Source organism: Westerdykella ornata, assembly GCF_010094085.1.
Source record: "Westerdykella ornata strain CBS 379.55 unplaced genomic scaffold EI97scaffold_41, whole genome shotgun sequence".
NCBI lineage: Eukaryota > Fungi > Ascomycota > Dothideomycetes > Pleosporales > Sporormiaceae > Westerdykella > Westerdykella ornata.
Window position 1 is genome coordinate 2114 of NW_022986891.1, and position 20951 is coordinate 23064.

At 54.3% G+C, this 20951-nt stretch overlaps 10 protein-coding genes across 10 annotated transcripts; 5 read left to right on the forward strand and 5 right to left on the reverse strand.

Moving 5' to 3' along the window:
• Positions 1–320: 320 nt before the first annotated feature.
• Positions 321–1449, reverse strand: EI97DRAFT_437100 (uncharacterized protein). Its single transcript, XM_033799273.1, has 2 exons — positions 1314–1449; positions 321–1254 (listed from the first exon to the last, which is right to left on the reverse strand). The coding sequence occupies exon 2, from the start codon at positions 1244–1246 to the stop codon at positions 731–733; it is 516 nt and encodes a 171-aa protein (XP_033649747.1). The 5' UTR covers positions 1247–1254; positions 1314–1449; the 3' UTR covers positions 321–730.
• Positions 1450–2845: 1396 nt separating this feature from the next.
• EI97DRAFT_437102 (plastin-3) lies at positions 2846–5582 on the forward strand. The gene is made up of 5 exons (XM_033799274.1): positions 2846–2968; positions 3021–3164; positions 3229–3439; positions 3503–4200; positions 4248–5582. The coding sequence occupies exons 2-5, from the start codon at positions 3142–3144 to the stop codon at positions 5269–5271; spliced, it is 1956 nt and encodes a 651-aa protein (XP_033649748.1). The 5' UTR covers positions 2846–2968; positions 3021–3141; the 3' UTR covers positions 5272–5582.
• Positions 5583–6921: 1339 nt separating this feature from the next.
• On the reverse strand, positions 6922–7896 carry EI97DRAFT_437104 (uncharacterized protein). The gene is made up of 2 exons (XM_033799275.1): positions 7365–7896; positions 6922–7199 (listed from the first exon to the last, which is right to left on the reverse strand). The coding sequence occupies exons 1-2, from the start codon at positions 7489–7491 to the stop codon at positions 7132–7134; spliced, it is 195 nt and encodes a 64-aa protein (XP_033649749.1). The 5' UTR covers positions 7492–7896; the 3' UTR covers positions 6922–7131.
• EI97DRAFT_386222 (uncharacterized protein) lies at positions 7495–8203 on the forward strand (the record flags this gene model as incomplete). Its single annotated transcript, XM_033796054.1, has 2 exons — positions 7495–7533; positions 7700–8203. The coding sequence occupies 2 exons, from the start codon at positions 7495–7497 to the stop codon at positions 8201–8203; spliced, it is 543 nt and encodes a 180-aa protein (XP_033649750.1).
• Positions 8204–8701: 498 nt separating this feature from the next.
• On the reverse strand, positions 8702–9369 carry EI97DRAFT_462122 (60s ribosomal protein-like protein l27; the record flags this gene model as incomplete). Its single annotated transcript, XM_033801250.1, has 4 exons — positions 8702–8883; positions 8937–9132; positions 9186–9207; positions 9362–9369. The coding sequence occupies 4 exons, from the start codon at positions 9367–9369 to the stop codon at positions 8702–8704; spliced, it is 408 nt and encodes a 135-aa protein (XP_033649751.1).
• A 236-nt stretch (positions 9370–9605) lies between these two features.
• On the forward strand, positions 9606–10994 carry EI97DRAFT_445917 (WD40 repeat-like protein; the record flags this gene model as incomplete). Its single annotated transcript, XM_033799996.1, has 2 exons — positions 9606–9838; positions 9893–10994. 2 exons carry the CDS (start codon positions 9606–9608, stop codon positions 10992–10994), a joined length of 1335 nt encoding a protein of 444 aa, XP_033649752.1.
• A 140-nt stretch (positions 10995–11134) lies between these two features.
• EI97DRAFT_232220 (uncharacterized protein) lies at positions 11135–11954 on the forward strand. Its single transcript, XM_033793956.1, has 4 exons — positions 11135–11136; positions 11201–11504; positions 11557–11566; positions 11609–11954. Exons 2-4 carry the CDS (start codon positions 11339–11341, stop codon positions 11916–11918), a joined length of 486 nt encoding a protein of 161 aa, XP_033649753.1. The 5' UTR covers positions 11135–11136; positions 11201–11338; the 3' UTR covers positions 11919–11954.
• Positions 11955–12426: 472 nt separating this feature from the next.
• On the reverse strand, positions 12427–13844 carry EI97DRAFT_437110 (C-3 sterol dehydrogenase/C-4 decarboxylase-like protein). Its single transcript, XM_033799276.1, has one exon. The coding sequence runs from the start codon at positions 13686–13688 to the stop codon at positions 12525–12527; it is 1164 nt and encodes a 387-aa protein (XP_033649754.1). The 5' UTR covers positions 13689–13844; the 3' UTR covers positions 12427–12524.
• A 1201-nt stretch (positions 13845–15045) lies between these two features.
• EI97DRAFT_232316 (apses-domain-containing protein) lies at positions 15046–17849 on the reverse strand. Its single transcript, XM_033793957.1, has 5 exons — positions 17709–17849; positions 17042–17616; positions 16817–16990; positions 16627–16759; positions 15046–16570 (listed from the first exon to the last, which is right to left on the reverse strand). The coding sequence occupies exons 2-5, from the start codon at positions 17442–17444 to the stop codon at positions 15358–15360; spliced, it is 1923 nt and encodes a 640-aa protein (XP_033649755.1). The 5' UTR covers positions 17445–17616; positions 17709–17849; the 3' UTR covers positions 15046–15357.
• A 1629-nt stretch (positions 17850–19478) lies between these two features.
• Positions 19479–20876, forward strand: EI97DRAFT_485133 (uncharacterized protein; the record flags this gene model as incomplete). Its single annotated transcript, XM_033802132.1, has 1 exon — positions 19479–20876. Exon 1 carries the CDS (start codon positions 19941–19943, stop codon positions 20874–20876), a length of 936 nt encoding a protein of 311 aa, XP_033649756.1. The 5' UTR covers positions 19479–19940.
• Between the last annotated feature and the right edge of the window lie 75 nt (positions 20877–20951).

Sequence of the window (20951 nt, forward strand, 5' to 3'; positions counted from 1 at the left end):
GGCCAGCTCATCCGTGTGGCCAGCTCACCCGTGGAGTACGTTAGTCTTAGACTCAATACATATATTTTGACCAAAAAAAAAAGAAAAAAAAAAAAAAAAAAAAAAAAAGAGTCAATCTAGAAAATGAGCATGAACGCACTACTCAAGTCTCGACAACACACGATGATATAACAACCAACAAATCCATCTCGTTCAATATCTAACAGATAGAGGTTCTTCTCCCGCACAACGCGCAGGATGCTTACATCAGTAGTCGTCGACACTTGTTCCACAATGAAGGGAAGTAGCCTTTTCTTTGACAGAGGCCCTCAGCAATGCGTGGACAATATCAATTTAATAAAGGTAAGACTAAGCTGGACTAAGCCATAAACATACTGTTGAATTCAGGATCCTCCTCGCTTTGTGGGCCTCCCACGGTCCCGGTTACTGTTCCCTCGCCTTCAACCACGTCAGAGGCTTGCAAGCTCGAATCAATTTCGGGGTCGTTGAGAAGGGTTGAGGGGCTATCAAAATTGTAATTCGATCCGGAGTCGCTGGCGCTCGCTTGGTTTTGCGGACCGGTTGCGGAGCCCATCTGCACGCCCAGACTTCCAACAACATCAGGAGGCTCTGCGGTTCGTGCGGTTCCCAACTCTCCGACCTTGGTGGTTATCGCAGAAGCGACGTCTTGTTCCAATCTCCACGCCTCATACCACCGTTTATTGCACTCGATAGCATCTGGAGCCTCCGCCTAAGATTGCCAGTTATACTTCACCGCTTGCACGCTCGCAGGTCTCAGGTGACGAGCTAGGTCTTGTCCATCCAGCGAAAGGTATATTTCTCCGTCCCAGATGGCAGGCCAAAAGTTGGGGTCCTCCCTTACGACCGCATGGAATAGCTCAGACAACTGGCCTTTCACGGTTTTGAAAAAACTCTCGAGGTCCTGGTAGCTTGCGTTCATGATGTCTTCTCTTGCCGCCGTTGCTGAGCTTACGTTGACCCTGGCCAGGCCAGCATCCGCTCCCTCAATCCCAGCTGCGGCACGGTTCAACCTCGCATTCGCCAACATCGACAGATCTCTCAGAATGTGCCATTTCAGAAGCGCTAGCGGAACAAGATGTGAGAGACCGAGCCATCGGCTTGCATCAACAAACGGCTGTACCGTTTCGAGAATATCAAATTGGGACAAAATACGAGCAGGGAGTTCAAGGTTGTTGAGTTGAAAGTCATCAAGACCGGTTATCACTGCGGCACAGACCCAGGACATTCAGAACTCTGGTCAAACTGTTAGCGTGACGATTCTCACCAACGAAATGTTCCAAGGAGCTACTGACTGTAAGATTCTTGGTAAAGACCAAGGCGCAACATTAATGCTGGCATCAGATACCTCACGCTGACGCTGCTGACGCTGGTCAGGGAGAGGGTCAACACACTTTTTGCGTGTGTTAAAGCGTGATGTAAAGCTGGATGATGATTGAGTTTCATGAGATCGTGTATCAATTCCAGTTTGACCGCCAGATAAGTCTCTGTTTCATCGATAACCGGATTCAAACTTTCCATGGGCTCACTCGTTTGCTCAACTAGACGACCTTCGCCCGCACGAATTAGGCTCTTCTCAGCGGTTCTCAGTGCCTCTAATCTTTCCGCTATCGCATCGCATGGGTGTCTGTGGTTTTGGCGATGGGATATGAAACAGGCAAGTCCGCAAAGAGGCGTTGCGCGACACAACGGGCATACGTTGCAGGTCACGTCTGCCCGACCACATATTGTGCATCCTAGACTAAGATGTTGATATGAGCCCGACATAATGGCGTACTTCAAGTGGAATTGAAGATGGGAGCGAAGAAGGAACGAATAATGGGTGGGAATGCTTTCGAATTAATAAAATCGTGGATCGGCGGAAGCAGAAGACAAGAAGTGAAGGAAGAGGAGGAGCGCAAGAGAAAGAAGCACAGGAAGTCATGGCTACTTCCTTCTATACCAGCACTTGATAAGGAACCGGGTAGGACCGGGTAGGTACGCACCGGTACGCACCTAAGTGGCAGGGAAAGTGTCGTTCTTGAGAAACTATGCAGTCTTCGCAGTTGCGACCTTGGGAAATTGCCAGTGCCACTTCTAAGCCTGCTCCGTTGCCCATCGTTTTGGTATGTAAGTCTTGCAAGACATCTACCTGCACCCGGTTATTTTGACTAAAGAGTTAGACTCGAAGATGTTTGCGGGACGGAGAGCTGTTTCGTCTTGTTACATAGGTGGTACTTCTTGTCGCAGTTGACTGGTTTTCTGGGAACTTCCACAAGACTTCAAATATGAAATCTGCGTTAACGTTGTGTTAAAGCGAGAGCAGCCTCTACGGATTCTTCAGTGATGAATGGCCCTTTGAACAACTATGCTTGTAAAGCCGACGCTACACAGTTTCCGTCTGCAACCGCTTCGATCGATCGGACAAGCGAGTGCAATTGAAACAACAAGTGCATACACTTGGAATGTACTTGCTTGATTCTCCTCTTGCACTGTTTGTACGCACCGGTTGAGCTGCAGCTTGAGAGAGAAATGCCCCAGCCGCTCTCCTCACCAGCTCCGGGCTGATCTGAGTTGCCTCAAGCTGTGTCCTTTGAACCGTATCACAGTTGGACGTGCTATTCAGCAATTCGTTATATGGCTGGTACCGACAGCAAGACTTCCAGATCCGTCATTGGCGTTACCAGAAGCATGCTTTAGGCTGCAGCTGGGCGAGCTTTGCGCGTAGACGTACGCGGCCCTAAGCTTCGTCTGCGCGGCTTTCAAATTGATGTCTGTATGGTGGTGAAAAGCCGCTGAGCGCATAGAATAGAGCTCTAAGGGAACACTCAGGAAGTACTCGTAATGCTGTCTCTGCGCAAGACTAGATGGAAGTTCTTTGAGTTCCAGGTTCTAAGTTTCGGTCTCCCTCCCCTCCCGGGTCGGCTCCGCAAAAAGGGGGAGATGTTCATTGCCAAGGCAGAATTGCTTGGCAGTCCGCCCCGCCATCGTCATCGGGTACCTTTTGGCTGACGCTTCAGTAGGAGCAACGCGCAACCTGGAAAGCCTCAGCCAGGCAGATATCTAACCGTACTATATCCTCCGCCATTCTCCCTTTCTCCTTTTTCCTTTATTCCTTGATTAAGCATTCTCCCCCGGTCTGTCATGAATATCATCAAGCTTCAGCGGTATGTTTAGTGATTCCACGCCCCTCGGCGCAATTCCACGACAGCTGACAGACCTTGCTTCCAGGAAATACCCGCAATTCCAGCAATCTGAAATCTTCGGGCTTCAGGATGCTTTCCGAAAACTCGACGTTGACGACAAGGGCTATCTTGACGAGGCGACAGTCATCAAGGCGACGCAGCAGTCCGAGCACCAGCCTTACGATGTGGTCCGGCAGGCGTTGAAAGAGGTGGAGCTTGACAGCTCAAGGAGGGTAGAGTTGGAGGATTATGTAGATGTGCGTAGGCCTCTCTATGCATGGACACCCTCTGTGAATCGATCGTACTAATTTGCCGTGCAGCTCATCGCAAAGCTCCGCCAGTCTTCCCCCGCCCAGCAGCGCTTGCACACCGGAGGTCGCGCAGGAGCTGGCGCCGGTCCCGGAAGCGCTCCCGTGACTCCCGGACACACCCATAAAGGTAGTCATGGAGGTGGAAAGATTCAGGTCCAAGGATCGTCTGCGAACGTAACCCATACCATCAATGAGGATGAGCGAACCGAATTCACGCGGCACATCAATGCGGTACTGGCAGGCGACCCCGACATTGGCGACCGACTTCCTTTCCCGACCGACACCTTCCAGATGTTCGACGAGTGCAAGGACGGCCTCGTATTGGCCAAGTTGATCAATGATAGTGTGCCGGATACGATTGACGAGCGTGTACTGAACAGGCCGGGCAAGAAGATCAAGTCGCTAAACGCTTTCCACATGACGGAAAACAACAATATCGTCATCGAATCAGCGAAAGGCATAGGCTGCTCAGTCGTGAACATTGGCAGTGGAGACATTATTGAGGTTCGCGAACATCTGATTCTGGGCCTGATTTGGCAGATTATCAGAAGAGGTCTGCTTGGTAAGATTGATATTAAGCTGCATCCCGAGTTGTACCGACTCTTGGAGGAGGATGAAACGTTGGAGCAGTTCTTGCGGCTGCCGCCTGAGCAGATCCTTTTGAGATGGTTCAACTACCACTTGAAGAACGCCAAGTGGCATAGAACGTATGATTCCAAAGCCTGCAGATTTGTATGTATACTGACATGCGCAGTGTAACGAATTTTTCGAACGACGTCAAGGATGGCGAGAACTACACCGTGCTTCTGAACCAACTCGCCCCGGACCTCTGCTCTCGCGCTCCGCTGCAGCAACGTGATCTCCTCCAGCGCGCCGAACAAGTCCTCCAAAACGCGGATGCCCTCGGCTGCCGCAAATTCCTGACACCCACCTCCCTCGTGGCTGGCAACCCTAAACTCAACCTCGCCTTCGTCGCCAACCTTTTCAACACTCACCCCGGTCTCGACCCAATCACCGAAGAGGAGAAAGCCAACATCGAAGACTTTGATGCCGAAGGCGAGCGCGAAGCACGCGTCTTCACCCTGTGGCTCAACTCTTTAGACGTGCAACCCGTCGTCCAGTCTTTCTTCGAAGACCTGAAGGACGGCACCATCCTCCTCCAAGCCTACGACAAAGTCATTCCCGGTAGCGTAAACTGGCGCCACGTGAACAAACCCCCGCCAAGCGGCGGCGAAATGATGCGCTTCAAAGCCCTCGAGAACACAAACTACGCCGTCGAGCTCGGAAAACAGAACGCCTTCTCTCTCCCTGGTATCCAGGGTGCAGACATCACGGACGGCCAGCGCACACTTACCCTGGGTCTCGTATGGCAGCTCATGCGCAGAGACATTGTCAACACGCTCCACGGCCTCGCGCAACGCCTCGGCAAGCGCGAAATCTCGGACCAAGACATGATCAAATGGGCCAACGACATGGCGCGCAAGGCCGGCAAGGGCAGCCAGATCCGCAGCTTCAAGGACTCGTCGCTCGGCAACGCCATCTTCCTCCTCGACGTCCTCGCCGGCATGAAGAGTTCCTATGTCGACTATGACCTTGTGGCTCCGGGGCGGAATGACGAGGATGCGTATGCGAATGCAAAGTTGGCGATTAGTATTGCGCGGAAGATGGGGGCGACGATCTGGCTGGTCCCTGAGGATATTGTGGCGGTGCAGAGTCGGCTGATTACGACGTTTATTGGGAGTTTGATGGCGACGTATGAGAGGATGGGAGGGCATTAGTGGAAGATTGGTTGGGAAGTGAAGGGTTGTGTGGAGTGGGGTGGGCTGGGTGGACGGGAGTGAGAGCGGTTGCGTGTTTTTGATTGTTCCTTCCCTACTTCTTGAGCCCTGTTATGCTGCTGTTCCCTTGTTTTCAGTGGGCGAGATGGCCTGGCGTAGAGGAAAAAATCCAACAAGTATATATACTGTTCGAACTGTGGTGTTCTTTTCTTCGGGGACCTGCATGAATGGAGACGTTCAGCTTGAAATAGATAGTAGAGTGACAGCGGCGAGGTCAACGTTGGAGGTTGAGGCTGCTAATAATCCTCGTACAAGGTTTAGTAGATTCACATCGCCACCAAAAATAGGGTAATTCGCGAAGTGAGCGGTTCCCAAGGTTGTTACTGATACAGGAAACAACGACTGGATCAGGATTGCGACATATTCACAAGCCGTCGCGGCATTCCGGACGATACCGAATCATTACCCTTAAAGTATCTTGGCCAAGTCTTCGCAAAACAGCAGTTTTGTACTGTGTAGGCAAAAGCTCTGGTGGACCTGGGGGACATATATACTGGGCTTTCCATGCATAGCTTCGCGTCTACCCTTCGGCCCGCCTCCAATACATCTCGGCTGTGTATGAATTCCCACTTCAGCACAAGGATTTCACAAAGCCCAACAAGAGCCACTTATTCGGATCCACTGCTAACGCGCCACACGTGTGGCTGGACAGACGAAGTAGCATGTGATTGTCTTTTTCACCAACAAAACATCTGATGGGGGTGGCGCGAGCCATGACATCGGTTCTGACTTCGATACAGAATATTAGACACCGTCCTACCTCGGAGTCCGAATGGGAGTGCTAGAAAAATCGCCACGCCTTCGTCACAGCTACCGAGGCCTGTGGTGTGCTGAGCTGGATTCCATTCATCGTTCGGCATCATCTGAAGGTTATGAAGAGCTAGCTATTATTGGGGGTTACCGTTATCAATTGTTGGGGAATTGTCGAGACCCGGCAGGTGGAGAGCTAGCGGAATCGTTCCCATTCATAGGGCGAGGCCTAACATAGTAAGTAGTTGCGAGGGTCAGGGAAGCGATAAGAACTCTACCATGTCGCGATCGACGAGTAAGGACGTGTCTAGAAGGTTTGGCTTTTCACGTGTTTTTATAGAGATTGCACATCAAACGGCTTCCTTTCTTTGACAACTGCCGCAGCCGTTAGTTGTGTGTTGTGACAGGATGCACGACCGTTGGCGAGCAGACGCCATGCAGGTGTAGGCTGCTGAACCCGCTTGTGAAACGGATGCCGGCAAGGCTGATATTTGCAAGATATGAGGAGCCTGTGAGAACGTCCGTGAGGGACGATGGCTTCACCTCGATGACACAAAAGTAACATCTGGACTTCGGCATGCATGTTGAGCTTTTGACAGCCACATGCATATCTATCCGCTGAGGAGACAATAGTACCGTGTATGGTAGCGCCCTATCCAATCAAGCCCAGCAAATAGCTTCACTGCTCCTGTTTGTTGGTCAGGAAAAAATTCCGAGTGATAGTACCAGATCCCTACCTCAAGCAGTGAGGCCCAAGCTCCTTTCACATGTCGAGCCATTGATGTGAGAAAAATTGGATGCAGCTGATAACCATGCAATATGAGGCCATGAAATCGTGAACAGCAAAACAGAAAGGAAATATGTGCACGTTTCAGACTCTATGATCAGCGTAGAATTTGCTTTCTCTATTCGTGCTTCCTCAGTTCGCTCCTAAAACCCGCAATAGAAAAAGGCCCAGCAGCTCCACAAAGCCAGTTGCCCCTCCATCTTCGGATCTTATCGATAATCCGTCTTCACATGCCATTCACCTGCCCTCCCACCTTTCCGTTTTCAGCACCTACGTATCCAATCGCACAGCGACGTCCTCGCACGGCGTTCCCTTGCGCATATATAATCAGGTAAGCCCGAATTCTCACCACCCACCTGCAAACTTTCGCCATCGTCGTCGCCATCGTCGTCGCCATCGACGTCGTCATTGCTCCATTCATCCGTCCATTACTCCACTCCTTGTCTTTCCCAAGATAAGAAGCCCATCAGACCTCCGTTTCTGATTCCAACAACAGCTTGAGCTCCACCTCGACCTAGGCGATAAGGCGATCCAAAGTCATTGAGCAAGAAAATCATTCGAAGATGCCACACGCAGAGAAGCAGAACGGCTCCGCCACTGCCAACGGCAGGGAAACCAGCCATACCATGGTCAATGGCGAGCAGTACCCATCCAAAGTGCTCTCGGTACGTTATCTCTGCTCCCCAGCATTCCACCCGGTACCAGATAAACATGGAATTGTCCGCATCCGACATGCCATTCCCTGCGTTACCATTGTTCCCCCATTCAACTTCCCATTCCACAACTACCCACCACCCAACCAGCCACCCCTTACTAACCTACCTGCTCTAGCACCTCGACTCCTACCCCCTCATCCACGACACCGTCACCTACGCCAAATCCTCCCCCTACGGCAGCAAATCCCTCTCCCTCCTGGCCTCCACTTACCAACGCCTCGTCTCCCCGCTCACCCCGTACCTCGCAACCCCCTACTCCTACGTAGCACCCTACCTCTACCGCGCCGACGACCTCGGCGACGCCTCCCTCACCAATCTCGATTCGCGCTTCCCCATTGTCAAGGAGGACACGGAGAAGCTGAAGGAGCACGTGCAGGAGATTGCTCTTGCGCCGATTGCCTTGATCGATCATGGTAAGCGGTACGTCGTCGGGACGTGGCGGGATGAGTATTCGAAGACCGGGGGACAGGAGGGCGTCGTCAAGAGCGTCAAGGCGTTGATCAGTACCGAGTTGAAGATGGGTTTGGATGGTTATCGGTTCTTGAGCGAGAGGTGGGAGCGGAAGAAGGAGGCGAGTCGGAAGTCGACCCAGTCTGCTGGACAGAGTGAGAAGCATTAGGGGACGGGGCTGGGAGGGCTTTGCGGTTCTGTGGGCGGGACTTTGATGAGCTTTTCTCGTTGCACGGGTTCATATACCTTGCCTCTCTCTTTACACTCTTCCTTCCTCTCTCGTCCGGTATCTGGTGGGTGGGGGATGGAGCTGTCTGTAATTCTGCTGTATTAGTCGGTCTTTGAGATTCGGAGGCCGCATAAACACTTATAGATCGCAAACACAGAAGACAATACCAGATTTCCTTTCTCGGCCTGTATTATTCATTTGCTTGCTCATTCACTGTACTCGAACGTTTTCCCCAGCTGAGCCGAATCAAAGTGGTATTCTGCCCCGACATGGAACCTAAAAAGTGTTTTGATGCCTCATTCGAAGTACATGCGCTCGGCCGGCAGGGTCGTCTGTTGCCTGGCCAGACTGTGATACCCGCTCGCCCTTTGATCATGCAGGACCTCCACCCGTGTCAGCCCAATCCCTCCGACGCCTAGCCATGATAGAAAGAAACGTCTAGAACCGTAACGGAGTGAAGAACCACCTGTTCTTGCCGGACGTGTACCGCTCCTCGAAAGCCTTCTTCACCGTCTTCTTGGCATCCTCCCTCTGCGAAACTTCCTTGAATGTGTCGGCCGACAGCACGCCCTTGAGGTTCTCGAGCTCGAGTGTGTAGCGGGTGGGCATCAGGTGGGTGTCTAACCTGTCAGCTCCTATTGTCCCAATTCCTTTCCCTGCTCCCATGACGTACAGTTGATCTGCTTGACGAAAGGCTTGACCTTGGAGCGCTTGGCCTGCTTCGCCTTGCCCATGCGGCGGGTGATTTGTTGCGGGTAGCGCTCGATGCCGGCGACGAGGGCGTGGGGGAAGGGGTGCGTCTTGGTGCCGTTGTCGAGCGGCTGGATGATCACACACTTCTTGCCGGCATAGCGGCCCCGGGTGATGATCTGTGCGGATTGTGAGCGTGGGTGAGGAGCGATTCGAGCGGTTTCAAACGTACGACAACGCGTCCGACCTTGAGGCTGCAGAGAGAGTCCGTTAGCATATATCCAATATCAATTCATGATAACCGCAGCCAGAGGTCCAGGATTTTTCGGGAATGCCAGCTCCAGGGTGTCCAACATCCGCATCCAGACCCATTGAGGCAATCCGTAAAAGGGATATCGGGCAACTCACAACTTCATCTTGACGGTTAGTACGGCGGGTGTTGAGGCTGGGTGGTCGAGGTTGCGTCGTTGTTCAAGATCACGCCTAGCGAAATTCTGGTGTGTGCGGATCGGAAAAACTAGCCGTCCGGGAAAACCTCGGCGTTTGACGTTCTGTCTGAACTTTTCCTGAACATCATCAACATTCGCATGGAGAACTTCTGAAGAGCACGTCTACGTCGACAATCTCCGGACACTCGCGCCGGACCCCCAAAATGAAGATAAAAGCCCTCAGTCGGCCTGCCTCCTCGGTGCAGGCGCCGGGCTCAAATGTTATGCGCTCCACTCGCAACTTGGATCCGGACATGCACCCTTTCGAACGAGCGAGAGAATATACCAGGGCTCTTAATGCGACGAAGATTGAGCGCATGTTCGCGAAACCTTTCCTGGCTTCCTTTGAACCCGGCCATGTGGACGGTGTGTATGCGTTTGCGAAGGACCCGAACTCGTAAGAGCCCAGCTTGTGATCGAATGTCGACTTTCAGCTAACACCTTCCTGCAGCCTCGATCACTTTGCCTCCGGCAGCGGCGATGGAGTAGTAAAAGTTTGGAATCTGGTGGATCGAGAGGAGATGTGGCAGGCGCAAGCTCATGAGAATATCGTAAAGGGGATGTGTTGGACAAGGGACAAGCGCCTCATCACCTGTGGAAGAGACCGCACCATCAAGATGTTCGAGCCATATTCTGGAAACAAGGCCCCGACATCGACCTGGCTAGGGCAGTCAGCCTTTACCTCCGTCTCCCATCACCGTACGCAGCACTCGTTCGCCGCTGCAAGTTCGAGCATTAGCATCTACGATACTGCCCGATCGTCCGGCGCACCGGTACAGACGTTGAACTGGCCGACAGCAATCGATACCATCACAGACGTCTCGTTCAATCAGACGGAAACCTCGATTCTCGCCTCATGCGCCGTAGATCGCAGCATTATCCTCTACGACGTGCGCACAAATTCGCCTCTGCACCGCAACGTCCTCAATTTCGCCTCTAACTCAATCTCGTGGAACCCAATGGAGGCTTTCAACTTTGCCGTTGGTAACGAGGACCACAATGTGTACATATTCGACATGCGGAACATGAAGAGGGCGCTGAATGTGCTCAAAGGGCATGTCGCTGCCGTCATGAGTGTGGAATTCAGCCCTACAGGAGAGGAATTGATCTCTGGCTCGTATGACCGCACGATTCGCCTCTGGGAACGGTCCAAGGGACATTCGCGAGATATCTACCACACGAAGCGCATGCAGAGAGTGTTCGCCGTGGCGTGGACTCCGGATAACAACTACGTTCTATCTGGCAGTGACGATGGCAATATCCGCCTCTGGCGCGCACAAGCATCGTCAAGGCAGGGCATCAAATCAGCCGCCCTTCGGCAGAAGCTGCAGTACGACGAAGCGTTAAAGGAGCGGTACAAGCACATGCCGGAGATCAAACGTATCGCACGGCACAGGCACGTGCCCAAGCAAGTGAAGAAAGCCGGCGAGATCAAGGCCGAAGAACTCAAGGCCATCAAGAGGAGAGAGGAGAATGAACGGAGGCACACCAAGAAGGGCAAGGTGCGGCGGAAGGCCGAAAGGGAGAAGATGGTGCTTGCGAGGGAGCAGTAGGATGTGCATGATTCTAGATTTTCGGTGCATAGCGGCGGCGTTTTGGGTCAAATATAGGTTGGCAATACCCGGTGGAGACAATATGTATGTTTGTATCACTCACCAATTGTACGTCTTAGATACAAGAACCGTGATCGAAGAGGTTAGTAAACAGGCAGGTTTTGCCGATGAAACACGTCATGTATCGCTTGTACTTACCAGGGCAGAGAACCGCAACCGCTCCAGGGCGATGTAGTTACGATGGCTGATCAATAATTCCTACAACAGCATATACCCACGCCCAATCCTGAAGGTGACTTCTTAATATCATACCCTCTCTCTACGCATTGCATCGCGTCTCCAACATGACCGCGTCATCCGCCATACAAATCCAGGACCAGAAGTTCGAGGAAGTTGGTCTTACCAAGACAATCGTGAACGCCGAACGCGTATGTACATATAGTCGAGGTTTGACGTCCCTCTCGGAGAAGAACCCAGTATTAGTCCTGCTCCACGGATATCCTCCCATTCGTAGGTCTCGACTCACCGCATAGACGATACTTGGCTAACGTGAACGGATTAGTTGGCGCCATGTAAGCCTCCCCTACATTCAAGAAGCACACTGAAGTATTAAGAGTGCTATATCCAGTTCATCCCCCTCCTCTTACCAGAGATCCCATTAATCATCGTGCCCAGATCTCCCGGGCTACGGAGCCTTGGCGCCGATCCAAGAAACCGACAAACTCAGCGTCGGCGGTGCCATTCTTGCCGCTCTGGAGACAACTCGTCACCTGCTCCTCTCCATCTAAAACACCGCCTACGCCCATCCCCGTGATTCTCGTTGGACACGACCGCGGCGCGCGAGTGGCCCCATCGTGTCTCGGCGTCTCTGGGGGGCGAGGGCGTGGATATCAGAGGTATCTGTGTACTCGGCATTGCAAATAGGTTTTTTGCCCACTTACAGCCATATCGGATACATTACTCAAGACTGACGGATTCGTCAAAAGGTCCCCACCCTCACCCAATGGCTCGCCTTCTTCTGCTCGTCCTCCCCCTCCCCCACAAACCCCTTGGAAACCGTCTCCTTCTTCCACTGGCCCTTCCTCGCCAACGCCCCCCTGGTGCGGAGAGGGATGTGGAGATGCAGGTGGAGGGAGGATCAAGAAAACGGGAGGAGGACTGGGGTGCCGGTGTTGGTGATGTGGAGTGTGGGGTATCTTGGGGGTGAGGTTTGATGTACCTGGGGAGTAGAGGGAGTGGGCTGATGGTGATGGGGGGAAGATGACGGTGTGGCCGGTGGGCGATGGGGTGGGGCATTTTGTGGTTGAGGAGGCGCCCGAGGTGAGTGCGATGAGGGTGTGAGGGAGTGGCGGAGGGAGTGTGGGTGGTATCAGTGGTAGGTATGTAGAGGTCCCATATTCTCAGATGCTCAGATGCTCAGATTCTTAGATTCCCGGAATTCTCAGATTCTCAGATTCTCAGATTCTTGGGGTGAAGCGAAGGCTAACTCAAAGCTAGGTACCCTACAGTTAAACAGAGAGAGACATCCTACTACTCCTCCTTCTTACTATCCCACCCATTCCCCCTAAACCACTCCATGGTCCTCCTCACCCCCTCCTCGGTCCCCCCAACCACAGGCTCATACCCCAACACCCTCCTCGCCCTCCCAATATCCAACCAACACCCCATCCTTATATAATAATACGTCAACCGCGACACCCCCGGCCGTACCCTCCCCATCGTAACAACCCAATACACCCACTCGATCACCCCAACGACGGACAAAACAAGCCAAAACGGAACCACCCTATCGACCTTTCGCGGCCCGCCGGGCTTCCAATTCGCGTCCCCGGCCTCGGCCCACACGCACCGTACAAAGTCCCAGAAGGGCAGGGGCTTGCCGTCGGTGAGGAAGAAGGCTTGGCCGTCTGCCCTCTCCTCCCCGTCTCCTGGATTCGGATTCGGAGGCTTCAGCAGCGCCTTCGCGGCGAGTACGTGCGCCCTCGCGCAATTCTCCACGTACAGCCAGTCATGCCGCAAGGCGTTGGGACCGATCTGGAAGCGCGTGTTGGGCGTGTTGACTCTCTCGAGCATGGCGCGGATGGTGGACGAGTCCGGGCCGTAGAGCCCCGCGGTGCGCAGCACGGCCGTCAGGAGCTGGTCGGTGAAGTCCCCCGAGGTGTTGTGCAGGGCTTCCCGGGTGTTGAGTTGGCGGACCAGGGCGTCGATGGCGGATTTGGTGCGGGCGTAGGCGTGCGGTCCGGACTTGAGGGTGTAGGTGGGGACTTCGTCTTCGTGGACCGGGTGTGTGTTGTGTGAGGGTTTGAGGGCCAGGACTTCGCATGTGCTGGTGTAGACGAGGGCTTGCACCGAGGCGTGCTGCCGGGCGGCCGTGATTATACGTTTGGATTGGTGGTAGGTGATGCGGTAGTGGGCTTCGTCTGCGCTGAAGAAGTCGGTGCTGACGGTGTGGATGATGGTGCGTGGTTGGATGGTGGAGAGGAGTTTGGTGAATTGCGATAGGTCGCTGAGGGCGCATTCGTGGTAGGTTGCGCCGGGGATGCGGTTGTGGACATTTTCTGTTTCTCCCGGTTCAACGGTGGAGACGACGGAGTTGAAGCTTTGGTCTGCGAGGAGGGATTGGACGATGTGGGAGCCGAGCCATCCTGTGCCGCCGGTGACCAGGACAGTGCCTAGATTCCGTTTATCGGCCATTTTGTGTCTAGGAGAAATCTTGTGAGGAGGAGAGAGCAGCTTGGTTGACTTTGGGGATTAGGTTCGCACGAGTTTATATCCCCAAGTGAGGCTGAAGTGGGTCAGATATGCTAGCGAATTGACTTCGCGGTTTCCATCCCAATCGAGGTTGGCAAGGAGTAAGACATGGTATTCAAATCATGGGGCTTCCCTGTCGAATGCTCCATGCGCATTGGTTGTGCTAAGGTTACTCGCGCGAGGCACAAACATGGCCCCCTATAAGACAACCTAGTGCGTAATAGTTACAGTGTGTCGACTGTTGAACAAGGCATACTTGCACTACACACCAACTAGAAACAGACCTTTGACGGTATTTAGGCTTATTCGTCCTCCACGCTGATCCTACACATTTGTCTATGTCGATTACCCTATTGTTTTGTCTTAGATACTTTAGGTTCAAAAATGCAAGGGAAAGGAAAAGGGGGAAGACTTGATACAACACGCCCAACTTTAGATGAAAAAAGGAGATGCGACTGCTATGACGGCTTCATCCCTCGTGCATTAAAGCCCCCACCCCTTTCCTACTCCGCACGCTTTGCCTCCCGAAGCTACGTACTGAGGCCAGCGGTAAATACTACTTGGACGACCATAACCACAATCCTCGAGTGCGCCCGGCCATCAGCACATCCGCCCCTACGCTCCACCCTCCGAAAAGGGGAGCAATGAAACACAAACGATCTCAACAGGCAATAATCAAAAACTCATTGTCTCTATCAAAAAACGTCTCATGTTAATTAGCCTAGCCAAGCCAACCCCCCGCCACCATCTCGACAAGATCAAAAGACCCAGCACAACTCCCCTGAAAATGGAAACGGAGGGTGCGAGCCAGCATCAAGGCCAATCGGACAAAATGCCTACACTGCAACAACGACAACCGCAACCACAACCTCTTACTCGCGATGCGGCGCTAACAACAGCACAAAACGTCCACGAGGGCCAAGTGACCCCTTTTCAGACCAAAAAAAAAGTCCGTGGTTTCCATGTCTTCATTTCTCATGACAAGTAGTCCGTTTGCGTTCATCGCCGCCCTCAAATCTCCAACGCTCCAAGATGGCTAAAATCACCGCCTACAACAGAATGATAAAAAGTGGTCGGAGTATCCACACTCATCTCCGCCCCCTCATCCATCTCGTGAGTCCATCCAAAAAACAGTGTTGACATCATTTTTTGAAATATTAAGACAAAGGTCAAACATTACTTCGTCTCGTTGAGCAACTGGTACAAGGCCGTTTCGCTCGCCCACACCGGTTGCAACATGACGGCATCAGCAGTGCCGGAAATGCGATGCGCGCTGATCGTAGAGTCGTTAAGCGTCTCGGAAACGAAGAAATGAGAAAGAGAAAAACGAAGGCCAAACAGATTCGTCAAGACGCAAATCGCAGGCAGTAGATTGAAGAAAAGAACATGGTCATGGTCGCGTTACGAAGTGGGAAACAACAAAAGAAAGCCGCCCGAGGTTGGCGACATCAGAATGGGAGCATGCTTTTGCGGCGTAACACGAATAAGAGGAGATTCGTACGTTTCTCAAGCGGAGAATAGGTGGTCGGCTTGAGGAACAAGTTCCGGCCTTGGACGTATCCGTGCCGTGTAAAAACAAGGCGGTAGACCGCCGCTTCGCATCACGCATATATCATCTCCTGGCCTGAGTGGCAGGATACATGTTGCGTTGTTCACGCCGGAGCTGCTGTGAGGCATCCCGGTAGGCGGTGCCACCCACTGCGCCGCCTTCAAGGGTCCTGCGACGCTTCGCCATGCCATCCATTGTGTCGACCGAAGCGTCATCGTGCTCCTCTTCATGGCCTCGTTTCATAGTCGTCGACGCACCATTGACGGCGTTGCTCATGCCGTTGGAATTCGCGTACGTTTGGCTGGGATAGTTCTCGATATTGCCATTCGAATTGGGGCCACGGCTGTCCGCCATCACATTGTACACGTTGCTAGAGCTTGACGGGCGCTGGGTGGACGAGTAGCTGCCATTCCATTGCGTGTGGGCGGCGTTCGTTCGGGGTGTCTGCCGGCCGGACGCATTCTGGCGCGGGGAATCCGTGATCTCCTCAACCACGTGCGTGGACGATGCGGTGGAGCCGTAAGGATACGCCACGCGGTTCCCGTTGTAGGCGCTGCTGGTCGTGTACTCATTATCGTTTTCCTGACCACCCTGGTCGGCAACAGGCGCCTGTGTCGCTTCGACTGGCTTCGCATCCTCGGGCTCGCCAGCTCTTGAGGGCGGCGCCATCTCGTTCCTCGACCCAGGGGAGTCCTGGTGGCGGTAGTCAATCAGCTGTTGATTGTTTCGAAACGTGACGGGTTGAGACGGCGGCATGTTCGAGTACATGGAGCCGGTGGCATCATATGCGGCAGGCAATCCAGGTACAGGAGGCGTACTTGCAGGCGTCGTCGGAACGGAACGTGCGTGGGGGAGTCCAGTATCCACCGCAAGGGCGGGCATATTCTGTTGGTACGACCCACTCCATTCAGAGCCGGACATGCCCACTGAAACTCCGCCCGAGTTGGGCGGGGTAGGGAAGGTATGGGCCCTGTCCAGGATCGCCGGTCTGCTGGCCGTCGGATGTGGGGGAAGAAGATGCGGCGGTTGGGAGGCGGAGGGTGCACTTATCGAATGATGGTGCAATGAAGGGGGCAGCGTCGTAGTGGCGCCCGTGATGTATCTGGAAGTCTGTGTTGGATCTGCTCTGCGCGCTAACATCCCGTTCGGATGACTCTGCCTTGTTGGATTAGCTGGATGGTACAGGAGGGATCCAATATCATGGACGAATAGAGGATATAGTGCTTCTGTGATCTTCTCCTTATTTGCGAACTCCAGCGCACGCTCGAATTGGATCCTAAGGCTCATATGAGTACGTGGGCCCAATGCATGGCTGTTGGGGGTCAGTCTTACCAAACACCTTTGAGATGCATTGGGCCAATTTTGACCACATGCCTGACCTTCTCGCTCTTGAGGATGCCGTCTCTGCGCCCTCGCGTCATTCCCGCCACGTTGAGAAGTTTGGTCCCATTGATCATGTGGTTGTCTGCGAATTTCAGTCAAATGCGCCATTGTGTTGAGCGGAGGAGTGTGGCAAACGCACCTTCACGTCGGGCAACGCACACGCCCTTGGCCTCGACCTGAAAGCACAGGCTGCCTTCGTCCTCCCACAAGGTTGCAGTCACCCTTGGCTTCATCCCTGGAGGGGCAACTTGGCCTGTGGTATCAAACACATGGGGCTGGTGTTGCTGACCGGCTGGGGCTTGAGTATTCATAGCTAGACCCATTAGCCTCGACAACATTTGGCTGGTACAGCGCGATGGCCTACCTGGTAAGGGGGCAGGGTATGGCTGCGACATGGGCACGAGGGCATTTGATTGCGGTTGTGCAGTAGGATAAAAGTTGCTGTTGTAAGGTGGGTAGCTGGTGTGCGCCGAAGGATACTGGGCGGTAGAGGGCGGAAGGTATCCGGTTGTCGTGGGAGGGGCGTAGTGGCTGTTGGGGGCAGGCGGGTAGGAAGTCGCTGATGTGTTGGAGTAGCTCGAGTAGGTAGTCTGAGGCGTGGCTGAGAAAGAAGGGCCATTCTGGTAGTGGGCACCGGTATATTGATGGGAGGCCGGTACGGTGGAAGGAGCAGCATTCTGATGACCGGTACTGGGGGGTATGTGCTCGGCCTGCTCGTCCTGATAGGGCTGGATGGGATGCGGTGCGGGTTCCATGCTGTATGACATGGTTTCGAGAAATGTGCTGTTTTTGCGTTGACGTTGCTAAGGTAAGGCGAAACGGTGAGGGGGAAGCCCTCTATGCTTAGTGAAGTGCTATTTTTTCTTGCTGGGGCAGAAAACTGGGCTTGCCGTCTGAAGCGTGTCTATGATGCAGCCACCGAATTGGGAAAGAAAGAAACTGATGGCATGACAGTCAGCGGCAGTGCGGCAAGGTAGAGAGGCTAAGATATAGGTTGCACGGAGGTGAAGTGGGACAGGCGAAGAACTCACCCGTTGCGGGAGTACCGTCAGGATAGGCGGATGGCGAATCTAGCTAGGCGTGGGGAGTGGAATGAGAAGCACAGGTATGCTGGTCAGGCTCGGCAACGTGAAAAGATTGTGAGGGCCTCGTCGAAGAATGGCACACGGAGCTGCAGCAGAACGTTTTTGAGGTCGTCGGCGAAGCTGTCAGAGCTGGAGGGCCGGCATTCACAAAGGATCCAGGATGGGCAGGGCAGCGAAGCTGTTGTAGGGAACCTTTTCAGTTTCCACGAGGGCCGACGAATGGGTGCATTTGGCGATGGCGAGGCTGTAAGGAATGAAAATGAAGCTGGCGCACTGAAGCGTCGAGCAGGTAGAAGGGGCGACCGTATGAGCGACCGATGCAAGTGCTCTCCCAGTTCTGTCTCTCAGTCGGTGTCTCTCTGTAACTTTTGGTGCGGCGAGCGGCGGCGGCGGCGGGCGGGATGGAGAGGAGGGAGATCGGCTGCAGAGAAGCAGATGGCCGGCTAGCGCGTTGCGGTGCAGCCAGCGCTGACCTTAAGCGAAGAGGCAGGTGCGACTTGGTGCGAGGGCTGGAGGGCTGGGAGGCTGGCAGGCTGGCCAACCCCGGACAACCTTGGAAAGCAGAGGCCCACCAGCAGCAGCACACAACACAGCACAGGCCAACACGGGGGGATTTTTCCCTCTCAGGGCAGCTGGCAGGCACGGGTGCAGCTCTGATGATGAGCTTTCGCTGGGGGAGAGAGAGAAAAATTGACCCCCAAAAGCAACCGGCAGCGGGTGGGCTGGGCGCTCACGCACTGGCTCTGGAGTGCTTTGCAGCAAAGCGCAAGGGCAGGACAGCGGCCCAGCGTCAAAGGGAAAAAGGAATCCCAGGAAGCCTGGTTGCTTGAAGGGTTTGCTGCGTCTCTCCAGCACCAGCACCCCAAAAAAGGCGACTAGTGGCAAGTACGGAGTAGTGGTGAAGACGCTGCTGCACAGGCGGGCCGCTGCGCGTGTGCAGCCCTTCGTTGCTGGTCCTTAGGTTGCCGCAGGTAGAACGACGCACTCTGATGAGCTGCTAGCCAAGTTGCTATCTCTTCGTCCTGGAGGTCCTGGGAGAGGGAACCCCGTGAGTCCGTGGCCTTCACGGACGAGAGTGGCGGCCTTGGAGCGAAGGGGGCGAAGACGTCGACGGCTTTTGATAGGGGAAGATGCCCTGTTCCTGAAGCGAAGAAAAGCCGGTCACACGTGCTAGAGCCTAGTGGGCTCGACGTGGGAGTCGGCGGGAGTGGAGGGGTAAAGGATGCAACTGAACTCAAGATGCCTTGAGAAGAAGAGAGTAGACTGGAAGGAGTGAAGAGAGAAGAAGGAGAAGAAGAAGAAGAAGAGCATCAACCCATGAGCCATGAGGGGGAGGGACGGATTGCGAAAAGTGACCCCCCTCCCTCTCTCTCTCTCTCTCTCTCTCTTTCCACCACCCCCAAATCCCATCCCATGGCAACTGCGACCACCACCGAGCCGTTTGGAAGCCGCGAAGCTCGCAGGGATAGGCTGGACTTGGGCCAATTGCCGGGGTGCTGTGGCCAGAGCTGCCGCACAAGCCACCCACCCACCACCCCCGAACTTGCTCTGCCGGTTGCTCTGTTGTCGTCCACCCGCGCTTCCCTGCAACACTTGAGCTGGGATCTTCCTTGCTTCGATACCTGATGGTGTTGTCCCCGCTGTGGAGCACCAAATTCATCATTCATCAAGGTGGCCAGCGCCTGCGATACGACCAGTCAATAAATACTGCGACGACGTGGGTAACGCGCGTTGGGAGAGTCAATAGCAGGTATCACTTTCCCTCCAGGAAAATACAGATGATGCTGTCTAGAGCAGTCATCTCCTCTTCTTCTCTGCCGTCTCTTACCCAACCAAAAGGCCGTCGAAAATAGTGTCATATTTTCGCCCATCTACGACAGAGTACTCTTCTGTACCACATTCCGAAAGATCCCAAACTCGACGCAGTACAGTACGGAGTACACAGAAGAGACGTTTGCGTTTCGGTTCAAGCATAGAGTAGCGCCTTACCGTCACCTATCTAGATAGCTTGAGCCATACATCCACGTGACTCGCTGTACGCATCAATGATTGATAGAACCTTGGAATCCTCTCATCGCTTTGCAGCGTAGACTTTGGCCTGCGAACATAGGCAAACCGATTGTCAAGAACGATGCAGGGACGAAGAGACCCTGCGTCACTCCAGAAGAAAGCCCGTACATGATTGCTTCAGCATGCTGCTTTCCACCGCCGGTGAGGCCCATCACACACAGCTACCATGATGTGCTCTCCCGTGCTGCACGGTTTCGATGCCGCGACCCGCCCGCAGCCAGTATGCACCGCCTCCTGAAACACGCTGCTCATCCCGCCCGTCCGCTAACCGCTCGTCTCTGCTTCCACTTTGACAACGACGACGGTTATCTGCTAATAATGGGCGCTTTTCTGGGGCAGACGAGATTATTGGCAGCTCAGGCTCCTACCCTCCTCCAGCTGGCGCCTTCACCCACACCTCAGGCTAAAATGGCCATACCATGCCCAGCGACAGGTCTTGTTGTTGTTGTTCGGATGGGAACCCCGGTCTGTCGGCGCGAAGGACCTCGCAGCGGGAGACACGGACGCTTCAATTATGACCCCTCGCTGGTCGCTGGGGCATCTGACTGCGAGCTCGTGAGTGGTCGGCTGTTTTCGCAACCGGGAAAGGCTGGGCAAGGCGGCGGATCAGAGTCCGGCGTCTCCAGCCTTCACACCCGAACGGAGGCGTCCAGGAGCCAACAGTTCCGTCATCTGAAGCGAAGAGGCGCCGGATGGCAGAGGCTGGCCCAGGGCCGGAGCTCCTGGGAGCTGGAGGGCGTGCGACGTGGGAGGAGGACTCGAGGGAGCTTGAGTGGTGGGGTTGCGCGCCCCGTTACAAGGGGCACGTCACGTCAAGATTGGGGATCGAGGCAACGGAGGCCGAGGGCCAGTCGCTCCTCTGCTGGCAGAAGCGTGCCCGCCCGCTGTGCTCGCTGTGTTGTCTTTGCTGGCAGCACCTGTGGAAGTGGGCGTGAGCGAGAGTGGGTGGGTGTGTGGATGTGGAAAATCTGGTTGTGTGTCCCATCTGGACGGACGGGCGTGGGACCCAGGGGCCCGCTGATAGGAGCATGGCCCATGCGGTGAATGTGCTGGCAGCGCTAAGCCCTATACGGTGAGTGAGGCCAGTCCAAACACAGTTACCGTCTACCCCAAGCCTAG